Below are 11984 nucleotides of genomic sequence, written 5' to 3'. Positions count from 1 at the left end.
TTTTTTTTTTTTTTTTTTGAGACAGGGTCTCACTATGTAGTTGAGACTGACCTGGAACTCACTATGTAGCCCAGGCAGGTCTTGAACTCACAGTGATCCTCCTGCCTCAGCCCCCCTGAGAGCTGGGATTACAGGCATGCACCACCCCGCCCGGCCACCCTGCTTTTGCTTTTACTCTCAGCAGCTAAGTCTAAAATCCTAAGAACCAGGCCCTGCTCTGTGAGCAAGGAAAGGAGTCCCCCTACCTACACAGGCCAGAAAGAGAAGGCTGGATGTCTGCTGTTGTCACTGACAGCACTTGGACTTGATGTTTCCTGACACAGTCTCTATACAACTGCAACACCATCAGCCACAGCACACTGACCTTGCTCTGGCCTAGGCCTTTATCCCAAGCTGCACTTTCTCCTCCGAAGCCCAGCTTTCTGATAATCTTGGAGCAGAGCTCCTTAGAAAGTGCACAGCAGTTCCCTAAGTTCTGAGGACCTGGGCCTGTCCCTTCCCTACAGAGGAGATGCTCCTCAGAAAAGGAGCAGGAAGAGGCTGATCTCACACCTTGGAATGCTATTCCGCCCCGGAACCTTAGAGAGGACCAACAAGGCAGGTGCAGCGTGATCCCCCACCCTGGATTTGCGGGGTGGGGGGGATCTTGGCCCTGGACTCCAAAGTCTGGCCCTGCTTGAGCCCAAGTTTAGAGATGCTTATTATCTTGTAAAAGGAGCATGGGCTTTTGCTGAGGGTTCCGGTTGCAGCTGTACTACATATCAAACAGGCTCTATATCCTCATTAAATCCTGCTTAGTGGTAGCCCAGGGAGCCCCGGAGCTGCTGATCCTAGAACCAAGGACTCCTAGTGCTCCTAGATAAGGAGATGAAGCAGAGGCAGGAGCTGGATCTTACTGATTCTTCAGCAGGCTCACTCCTTGATGTAGTGGGTGAGGGATGGGAAGAAGTCAAATTTAGTTTTGATCTTAGAGAATATACTCTATTTTCACCGGCACAGAGACAGGAGCGGCAGGTGAGGAAACACACAGACCACCCGGAATCACTCATGGAGCTGCTGGAGCCTCATGGCACAGGTGGGAACGTGTGAAGATTAATTCAAGTGCTTTGAGAAAGACTTGCAGGTTTCCTACAGGCCCGCTGCACATGTTATAGGAGCCTCGGAGACCACCAGTAACAGCCTGTAGGGCTTCTTCTGCTTGTGCTGTTTCCAGCAGGCAGATCTCAGATCAGAGGCAGAAGCTGGAGGAATTGGTTGCCTCTGGGCAACAGTCTGGCTTTCTTGGCCTGGGAAGGCAATGAGCGTGTGAGATAAAGAGAGGATGGTGTGCTGGCACTGGGATTCCTGTATGCTGTGGGTGAGTGAGGTATACTGAACCCAGTGCCCTATCAGGATGAGGAAATGATTTTTCTCACTTTAGGTTTGGGTTATTAAGATGCACATGCAGCTGAGAGGGACAGTACCGACAGCATCAGGTATCTTCAGCTCTGCTAAACTGCACATCCTCTCATGAAATCAAGTTCTGTTAAGACAGGGGCTCAAAATCTCAGAGAAACTATTAAAAATGCACCTACCTGGCCCCAGTGCTAGACTCTGAATTAGAAGGTTGAAAATGGATCTCGGGCCCTTGTGTCTCTAAAGCGCTTCTCAGAAATTCTAAGTTGTACCCCAGCTGGGAATTCCTGGGATGGAGACTGGAGGAGAGGTAAAGATACCGCTAGGTCCTGCTGGGGCTGGGGAGGTTCCATCACAAGGGGAGAAAACTATTTAACTTTCCAAAAGCTGTCCCCATATAGACACACAGCACTATCCAGTCAAAAGTGCAGCATGGGCTGAGAGCATAGCCAGCAGTAGATTGCCTGGCATGTGTGAGGCCCGGGGCTCTACTCTCAACACCAAACCAAACGAAAAATGCAGGAAGAAGTCAGCCTCTCCAGCAGTTGGGAGTTGGGCAGCAGTGTCGAGCTGTTTTCCCAGTAGGATTGGGCAGTTGCCTGAGCAGAAAAGCAGCTCCCACAGGAGGAGCTGGAACCTGCTGGTGACCTCGGCACTGGAGTTGTAGGTTTCAGGGGAAACCTAGAGAGCACCATGGTCCTCTGATCCCCTCAATATGCAAGTGAGGCAAGTTGGTGTAGATGTCCCTGTGTGTAAGGGGAGGTTTTTGGTAGAGCCTTGACCAAATGGGGTGGAACCTAACATTCTTCCTGTCTGAGCAAAGGACTTGTGGGAGGCTTGCAGTGTGGTGGGTCCTGCCTTGCATGAATTTGGTATCATGAAAGTTTTGCAATACTCAGACAATCACCCAGAAATTCACTTGAAATAATGCAAATATGAGAGATATACACCTGAAGTGAGCACTCTGAATAGTAACATGAAAAAAAAAAAACAAAATGAAAAGGTATAATGAGATGCACACAACTGAAGGGAATTGTCTTAAACGGCTGATTGTAATGAGATGTACATAAATTGTAAAGCTTGTAATGAAATGAAAAAAATCATATTCTTGCCTGATAATACTGGGTGTAATATCTACACCTCAAATAAGTCATCTCAGTGCACTGAGTGTAATGAGATGCACATAATTTTAAAGAGTGTAATGAGATGAAAAATAAATCAAACACTTGTCTTAAAATGAAAGATGTAGTAAGATGCACACACCTGAAGGGCATTGTCCTAAATGGGTTCAATTTAATGAGATGCATTAATTTGCAAAGGGGCTAAATGGGAGTGTCCCAGAGAGAGGCTGAGAAATCTAAAAGTATAAGATACACTTGAAAGTAGTATGATAAAATCAGCTTCATCTGTGGGCTGGAAATAAGATACCAAAGTGGAAATGTGATCAGCGTTCTGTCTCCAAGTCCTGGGTGCTCTATCCTTTGGTCTGTGATGCTCTGCAAAGGTGAATTACAGTGTACCCTTGGCTTACGAACTCGGTTCCTGAGGGCTGATTGTAACTCAAGTTGATGGTAAGTCAATACAGCTGAGCTCTAGATGTTTCCCTGGGTACACACTATACGTAGATAACAAGAGGCAGATGAATCTTCCATTAACTTAATTAACCCAAGTTGTTCATATGTCAGCTGACCGGTCACAACTTGAGGGTCCAACTATACTCTTTGACCCCAGTTTGATGCCAGCATATAGTAGTAGCTTATATGGAAAAGAAATTAGGAAAACTATAAAGCAAAGAACTTCAAAAGGCAGCTGAAAGCTATTTTCTATGAGCAGTGTTCTAGGGGAAAACACTGGCTTGGGGGCCAAATGTACATAGATGAACAACAAACCTGGCGAATTTTATGGCTCAAGTCTCATGAGTGCTTCGAGGGGCCAGCTGGGCAGTTAATGTAGGAGTAAGTGTACCTAGAACGTGAGACCAGGTACACTTTGCAAATACATTCTCTCTAATATTTTGTTTCAAAGGTAGAGTCCTCTTGGACTGTATTGCTCTCCCAACTCAACAGGTTCTTGCTCTATTGTCCAGGCTGGCCCTGAAGTCCCTATCTAATCAGGGTTGATCTCGAACTCAGAGCAGTCTTCCTGCTTCAGCCTCCTGAGTGCTGGGATTGCAGGCATGCGCCACCATATTCGGTGTAGTCTCTCATTCGTGATGGAGTGTTTAGAGAAATACTCTCCTCCTTTAAAATATTCTCCTTAGATGTCAGAGAGAGAAAGGGGAAAAGGGGAGGGGGAAGTGAAGCCACCAACCAGCTAAACACGTGGGGACAGCCCCATCAGAAGTGGTACCTGACCCTCAGCCTCAGTGTCGGGAGACCACGGGGTGGCCAATGTCATAACCTGGAAAGCTTACCTTAGTGGGAAGCAATTATTCAACCACACCCAGCAGTGGCCATGTGGGTTATAGGTTGCAAGTTGCCCGACTGCTCAAGACCAGGAATCTGATTTTTTTAATTTCAACTGTCAAATCTTTCAATTTTTAAATGTTGATATAAAAAAATTGAAAACAACCAATGAAAGAAAACATGCCTGCCAGCAGAATTCAACCTGACTACCACACCTGAGAATCTCTTATTTGTAACTTGGAATGATAGAATTTGCAATCACTGTGCTAGGATGAGATAAGATCATGGGTCCAACCATGACAAGGACATCACAAGTACACTTTTAGGCCTGATCCTCTAAAATGGAAACTCCTCAAAGGTAAGAACTTTGTTGATCACGGTTGTATCCTTGATGTCTATAACAGTGCTTGGGACAGAGTGAGGACTCAATAAATGAGCGACTTATTAGGAGCGAGGTGGCGCAGGCTGCATGACAGCAGCCATTGACGTCATGGGCCCCATGTGAGGCAGAGGAGGCCTCCTGGATCAAGGATGCTCAGTTCTGGCTTCCAATTCTCACAAGTGGGATCTCCAGGCTCCAAGATCTTTCCTGAAGAACTGGGGGTCAGAGGCAGAACTCAGTCTGGGCAGTTTCTAGGACCCTAATATCAGAGTTCCACTTTGAGCTAAAGGACACCTCCCACCCCCTCTGTCACTGTCCCAGCTATTTTACTACCACAGGGATTACACCATGTTGTCTTTTGGGGTTGGGTAGCATTTTGGTCATGCAGAGAAAGAAGTTGCTGCTTCTTCAAAATACAACCATCCATTTCTGAAATGATTTAGAAAACTGCTTTTTAGGGTTAGGGTAACCCACACTTACAGTCCTAGCACTTGGGAGATTGAGGCAGGAGGATCACTGCAAGTTAGAGACAAGCCTGAGCTAGTGATTACAGGTTAGGGTACCACACTTGCAGTCCTAGCACTTGGGAGATTGAGGCAGGAGGATCACTGCAAGTTAGAGACAAGCCTGAGCTAGTGATTACCTAGTGAGTGCAAGGCTAGCCTGAACTACATAGAAAGACCCTGCCTCAAAAACAAAAAACAAATGAACAAACAAAATAAAAACAGCTTTCTCGGTACCAGGGATCAAACTCAGGACCTTGCACTTCACTTGCAAGGCAAGCAGCAGCAGCAGCACTGAGCTAAATCCCCAGCCCAAAAATAGCTTTTTAGTTGGCAGCGTTCTTGAAAAGATGGCAAAAAGATAGAAAATAGAAAAAAAGCAGAAGAGGAGAGGCTGGGACAGGCTGTTCTGCAATTTGTTTCTGTAATTTCCTTCTTTCCTTCCTTCATTTTGTGTGTGGGGTCTGGGATCAAGCCTAGGGCCTCATGCATGCTAGGCAAGCACTCTACCTCTTAAGTTACATCTCTCCAACTTTAGCGTTCCTAAAGTGTGTTTTTCAGAAATTCTTGTATCTCTTCAGTAGATATTATGTACTTGATGGAGGGGGACACGAAATCTGGGGAATATCTGAAACAAAGTTCAACAGGTTTCTTTCCTGTAGGACTTCTCAGAGTCTTTAACACACTGAATTGCATTGTGAAACTCTACTAGCAAAGTATAATATGCACCATACTATAGCACTAGGCTAATTTGGCCACACAACTTCTTTTCCTTGGTAGTACACCTTTGAAATTGTTCCTTGGAAATACCGCTTTAAAATACTAGGTATTTTAAAGATAATGCTTCTAATGCATTATCTTTTTGGGGATCTTGACTTTTTCCATCTGTCCAAAGAAAAGAGTTTGCAGAACTCTCCCTAGGTGATGGTGTGGTGATAGAACTGGTCTCTGTGAGAACTGTGACCTGGGGAGCCTCCCTCAGAGCTGCCTGGACTCATCTAAGTGACCACCCCCTGCCCCATCCTTGGCCTGACTCTAGGAGACCTATGGGTGTGTGCACATTCTGCAGCCTTTGTGGTGTGGGACAAGGAACTCCCCTCCTGCTTCCACAGATGCTCTGGTTATCTCAGCAACAGCTCCCAGGGAAAGGAAAGCTCTAGTCTGAGGTTGACAAGAAGGCTCCTCTCTTTCCCAGGGAGATAAGCTGCCCCAAACAACTTCTTACTCTAGGGAACTCAGTGCTGGAAACCAGGTTTCTAGGGAAGCCTCCTGACCTCCTCACACACACACATACACACACCACAGACATAGCTCTGGGTTAAAGGTGCAGTCAAGACTGCAGCTCCTCTGGGTTGCTGGGACCTTTCACCTGGGGGATGGTGAGGTAGGCATATGAGTGCTGAGGTGTGGTGCTGTGGCAGAACCAGTTGAGATAATGAATCCCTCAGGCCTAGGATGGAGACAGGGAATACAAAAGTCTTGGAGGTAGGTGGTGGAGAATGGTGAAAGCCAAGGACCAAATTCAGCACTCTCTACTGCAGTATGGGGAGAGTGTCAGGAGATGGCAGTATGGAGCTTTCTACTGTCCTTTCTGATCTCTTTGTTTTAGTTAGACACATACAAGGTAAATGTGCCAAATTTGGCCATCTTCCTCCCCAGACAGAGGGGAGAGGAGCTGAGGTTGCCTACAGAGTCCTTTCCTTTGCCCCTTCCTATAGGTAATCAGTGTAATGGAGTAGATGCTGAGGTCTCCAAATTCTGTATGGCCCAGGGTCCCGCTAAAGAAAGAAGGGACCTGTACAGCAGCCCCAGAAACAGAGTTGCGCACCAGGGTTATGGTAGGTAATAAGATTTACTGAAACGTCTTGGCCACATTCAGTACTGGATTGGTGGATACATCAGAAGGAGGTTGCATAACATTAGGCAGGTGGGTGGGGCTGGAGGAAGAGATGTGGGCATGTGTGAGGCAGATGTGCCTGGGTGGGTAGGATGTTGTTGAGGTGCGTGGAAGAGGGTGTGAGTGTGTGTGTGCGTGTGTGTGTGTGTGTGTGTGTGTGTGTGTGTATTTTAGCCAGAAAAATGAACCAGAAGAGGAAATGTATTTTATCCCTCTGCGCGTTGCAAAAGTCTCACGCCAAAAAAGCTAGACTTCCCTCTACCTATGGCATCAAAAGGGAGTAAAAAATGATTGGATCACCCAGATTATAAATAAGGTTATTTGTTTCTCAAAAATCCCTATTAAAACATTAAATATCAGCTCTTTTTGAGGGGGGGGAATACATTCATTTCAGGGAGACCTCAGGAAAGCGACTATCCTTTTGCTCCACCCCAACCAGGTAGGGGAGGGGAAGCCCCAGGAAGCCCTGAGGTCCCCTCCAGTTGAGCCAGGTAGCCACTCACATCATGCCACTGAAGGAGATGGCCAATGCACAATTTACAAATGAAACTGCACGTCCGTCAAATTAAACCCAATGGGAAACACGTGTGATTAGTCCTGTCCTTCACAGCCACAGGGTGGGAGGAAACAGGAGGAGGGAGTGCCCACGATGGGGGCCTGGGACAAAAGTTGGGCTGGGAGAAAGTGTGAGAGCAGGTGGAAAGCCTCCTCCCAGAAGCTCCAGTCCCTCCAGCACTGTGTACAGTGCAGGTGCGCAGAGCAGTGAAGTGGGTGGGGTGGGCACCTCTGCAGGCTTTTGAGTGCCATCCCCTTCTGCCATTTTGGATACTGATGAAAAGAAGGATGCAGCACCTTCTCCAAACCCTGCCTTCCCACTGGCTGCTGCTTCTTTCCCATGTTTCATGCGTCTTCTCTGAAGGAAAAAAAGAAGAGAGGCTGGAGGCTGCTGGTGTCAGCCTGGGAGCAGGGGAATAGCCACGGTGACCCGTGGGGTGAGAAGATTCCAAATCACTCTGGTCTACTCTCCAAAGGTCTGTGGAGGGCCTGGAGCATCTGAAGAGCTTCATCTGAGGGTGGGAATATCTAGGGTAAGACATCATTGTCCTGTTGTTATAGGAGCTGAGTTCTATGACCGCCTAGGGACAGCTGTGGTCCCAAAGTCACCTTGATGTGGCTCCCAGTCCAGATTCTACCACCTCCTTGGCTCCTAGAGCCAACCCAGATGGAGGAACTCCTTTAGCCTCTTACAGATGGAGCCCAACAGCTAATGATGTGTTTTCAGGAGAAAGAGAAGGAAGCTCTGCTGGCTCCCTTCCCCTTCTCCCAAGCCCATGGTCACTGGGCCCACAGGTAGGCCCTGGGACTGAGATGGAACTCTATGGAGTCCAGGGCCCAGTCTGGTCTGCAAGACCTGTTGCCTCAGGTCCTCCCCCTCCTCCAGCTGCTGATTGCGCTTTTGGGGTCCCTCCTGTCCTCGAGTGTCTCTTAGAGGAGCAGAGATCCTTGGGTGGGGGGTTGTGTCACCCTTCCCTTCCAAGTCGTCTCTTGGCAAAACCCACTTTGCAAATAACACCAATCCACCTCACAGTGCTGGGCTTGTACACAATCAAGTCCTTCCGTGGAGGGCTTGCTGGTGCCATCTGTCCTCGGGGATTTGGTAAGTCCAGTTCTCAGTCCTGTCTTTTCATAGAGGCTGCTTGATGGCTCCCCAGTGGCATCCTCTCCAGTTCTAGGGAAGCAGGCTGGGTGCTCGTTGAAGCCTGGTGGCTGGGAAGGAGCAGGGTTTCTCCTCTGCATTACCTCAAGCTACTGATTCGGGGAAGTGAGGGCACAACTTCCTCGGTACTGTCTGCCCATGCCCTCCCCCCACCCTGAACCCTCCTGACGCTGCTCCTCCGCTGCTGGGTGATCAGCACCGTGTGGGCTGTGACTACTCCAGGGAGTCACTATGTTCCAAGCCCAGGTCGCTGACATTCGTCGTCTGCAACTCATCAGCCTCCTCCTCGAGCTCCTCTTCCTCCTCCTCCTCCTCCATCTCCTCCTCATCCTCTTCTTCTGTCCCATCCAGTGAGTCGTCGTGTGCAGCCATCATAGCCTGCTGCATGGCCATGGTGGCATTGTCTGAGGACAGGGACTGCAGGTTGTCCAAGTTGATGGAACCTGCGTGAGAGAGGGCAAGGGTCACAGCCATACAGGGGCTGTCACTAGGTCTGGTGACCTCCATGTTGGACAAGGAGGAATGCACTGAATCATAGGGTGAATGAGGTTGTGCAAGGTTCTACAGGAGGGGTAGCACACGATAGGCTACTGTAGAAATAAGCAGACTTTGGGCTAGAGCAGCCCAGGAGAAATCCCAACTAGGTAGTCACTGTGTTACCTTGAGCTAATGACGTCACTGTCCCAGACTCAGTTCCCCCTGGGAAGTTTCCCACCCCTCACTCCTCAGCCACTTCCTGCCCCACGCCGAGCAGCACTCCTGGCCATCATTTACTCAGCATCTTCAGTGAAAATGCAAGGGCGACTGAAAGCAAGATACAGTGTTTAAATGAAGATAAGGTTGTTACAGTAAGAGACACGTTGCCAAGAACAATGAGGTAAGTGTGTTTGAAACCAGGGAATATTTTCAGAGGGATTAATGCATTGTGTCTTTTACTGTAGTAAATTTTAAAATTTTGACATTAAATGTATTTTTGATCACCTCTCATTGATCTAACATTTATGGCAATTTCTCTCAAATAAAAACATTGCAGTGTGTCCTCATCGACCTTATTCTTCAGGTTTGGCACTATGAGACTCTGGCTCTTCCCCAAAGTCAAAATAACCACAAAAGATAAACATTTTGAATTGGTTCAGGACACTGAGGTAGCCATAACAATGCCACCAAAGGCATGAAAGAGGACTTCCTGGACTACATCAGAAGGAGTGATGGGATAAGTACGTCCAAAGGGAGAGGAAGTGCTTTTAATGGGGATTAAGTTTTTTGTTGGGGATTAATGACAATGTGTCTTTCACTCTAATACATTTTTAAAACTTAAAATTCACCACATTTTTAGATCATACCTCAGATATGAGGGACTTTTGAGTTTCTAATAATTCTGTAAGGCGGGTGTCACTCAACAAAGGACACTGAGTCTCGGACAGTGACGTCATTAGCTCAAGGTAACACAGTGACTACCTAGTTGGGATTCTCTCCTGGGCTGCTCTAGCCCCAAGTCTGCTTTATTTCTAGCCTATAGGGTGCTGCCCCTCCCCTAGAACCTTACACAACCACATTCACACATGAATGCATGGACACGTATGCACACACTCACCTCCACCCTGCTGCTCATGCTAGCTTCACACACCCAGCTCTACAACGTCTGTCTGACTGAATTATTCATTGTGTACTAGCAACTGGCAATTAGAAGAGTGTGTGTGGAGGCTGTGACAGAGAAGCTGGGAAAACGAAGCCCTTCCTGGCCTCTGTTTGCAAGCCAGCTGCCTGCTTGGTATTTATAGATGGCCTCGGCCTTGGGGAGCTGTGCAGACACTGACTCTGCCGAGCGGGGGTGGGGTGGGTGTGTGTAGGAGTGAAGAGGGGCTCTGCTGAGCAGTCACTGACTCAGACGACCACCAGCTCCCACTCATCTTGCAGACTGCTTTGGCTCACGAAAAGGTGTACAAAAGCCATCATTCTCTTCTTTAAGGCTCTAATGGAAACCAGGGAGGGATCATTGTACAGGACAGCTACAGGGTTCTGAGTAAGGAGATGAACCTTGAATCTGCTTTCCAGGAGCACCCCCCTCAGGTGTCCCCAGCCCCAGTCCCTACCGTCGGGGTTTGTCCCTGGGGTGCCGCCCTGCTGCTGTAGCACCCCTGCAGCGATGGAGTTGGGCCAGAATCTTTGGGTGGGCCGGTGCTGAGACTTGATCTTCTTGGCTTTGGGGGCAGGGTCTGGGTTGCTGGCATCGAGCATGGGCTGTAGGATGCGCCTCCGGGCGTTGATGAACCTGTTCAGGGGTAAAAGTGGTGATCTGGTTAGTTACCACTTGGGGGATGTTGGGGCGGGGTTGGCAGCAAGGGGGGCTAGGCTGCTCCCAGACTTCACTGGACAGAGTGGATGGCATTTGGATTTAGGAGGTGAAACCAGAGACAAAAGCCTGGTTACTGAGGAGTTCATGAAATTCCCTGGGGCTTGGTCACCACCAAGAAGAACACGTGCAGAGATGGGAAACCCAATTAAAATCTGTCAAGATGGAACAGAGGAGGGAAACGCCAAAGTCACAGGCACCAACTTCTGACTTCTTTCCAGAGGGCCGAGGGCTTTAGATGGGGGACCCTGTTTCTAGAGTCCACTCCCATCAAACAGAAGGGGAAAGCTCAGGTCCTTGTGGGGCCTGAGATCCCTGAGAATGGAGGCTCTTTCCTTCCAGCAGAATGCTTTTGTTTCAGTTCACACAAAAGTGGGGCAGACCAGTTGACCACTGGTTTTGCCTCCAGGCATGGGCCCAGGAATTTCAGTCTTTCTGCGGAACAGGTAGGGCTGGACCCTCAGGGCCGGCTGGGTTGTTAGGCAGAAGCTTAGAGGGATGTATATGACACAGCTGACCAGCAGAGGGTGTGGAGAAGCTGTAGATGAATCCATAGGCGGGAGAGCTGCCCTGGCAGCTAGTGGGCCTGAGCCAGAAGCAAGTCTGGGCATTCTGTCTCTTCCCCTGCTACATGTTCCTTTGCCAAGCATGTGGCCCTTGGATCTGAGAGCCTTTGGGCAGGTGATGCTAACTCACCAGTTGTTTACTTGCAGGAGTGTGAGGTTTGTCTGGGCTGCGATCTGTCTCTTCTCGTCCTCCGTGGGGTAGGGGTGCTAAAATGAGAGGTGAAGAGCTAATGAGGAGTGGGTATGGGGCAGCTGGCTCCCTCATGAATGTTTCCCTGTCAGGGGAACCACCTCGGCTCTGGCAGCCCTACACATTTGGGGACTCAGTTCCCCAAAAGACAATGGGCCTTGGGCTTAGATAGAGGCTGCCTGATACCTGCAGTTTCATATTTAGGGCTACCCTACCCTCAGCTCCCCAGGGAGACCCAAAGTCAGTCCCATAAGCACCCCTGTCCTTTTCACTTGACCCAACAGGTGGGCAGGCATCCTTAGCACAAGGATTTACAATGGGATCCAGGGCCCACAGGAGGTGGTCGATGGAGTGAATGAATCAATTCAATTTAAATTAGCTGATATTTACTATGTATCCAGATTTATGCTAGTCATTCTTAGGAGACAGAAGATAAATATCATGATAACATTATTGCTATAGAACTTTATAACCCAAGAACTATCTCATACACTTAATTTCATTTAATCAAGCCTTTCCTTTGTCAGATAGGCAGGTTAAGTTTTTGTTTTGTTTTGTTTTTTTTTTTTTTTGTGA

The 11984-nt window shown here is 48.4% G+C and overlaps 1 protein-coding gene across 3 annotated transcripts in view; it reads right to left on the bottom strand.

Moving 5' to 3' along the window:
• Positions 1-5007: 5007 nt before the first annotated feature.
• Pknox2 (PBX/knotted 1 homeobox 2) overlaps positions 5008-11984 on the bottom strand; it is a 196603-nt gene continuing 189626 nt past the window's right edge. For all 3 annotated transcript variants that reach the window (XM_010628693.3, XM_010628692.3, XM_010628691.3), the window contains 3 exons: positions 11349-11425; positions 10393-10571; positions 5008-8742 (listed from right to left, as the gene is read on the bottom strand). In XM_010628693.3, coding sequence (XP_010626995.1) covers positions 8513-8742; positions 10393-10571; positions 11349-11425 — 486 coding nt within the window. In that variant the 3' untranslated portion in view covers positions 5008-8512. The remainder of the gene's footprint in view (positions 8743-10392; positions 10572-11348; positions 11426-11984) is intronic.

The sequence above is a fragment of the Fukomys damarensis genome, unplaced genomic scaffold, assembly GCF_012274545.1.
Source record: "Fukomys damarensis isolate Sample0158 unplaced genomic scaffold, DMR_v1.0_HiC HiC_scaffold_16, whole genome shotgun sequence".
Classification (NCBI taxonomy): Eukaryota; Metazoa; Chordata; class Mammalia; order Rodentia; family Bathyergidae; genus Fukomys; species Fukomys damarensis.
Note: the sequence above shows the minus strand (reverse complement) of the source record. Positions and strands in the feature narration are given on the sequence as shown.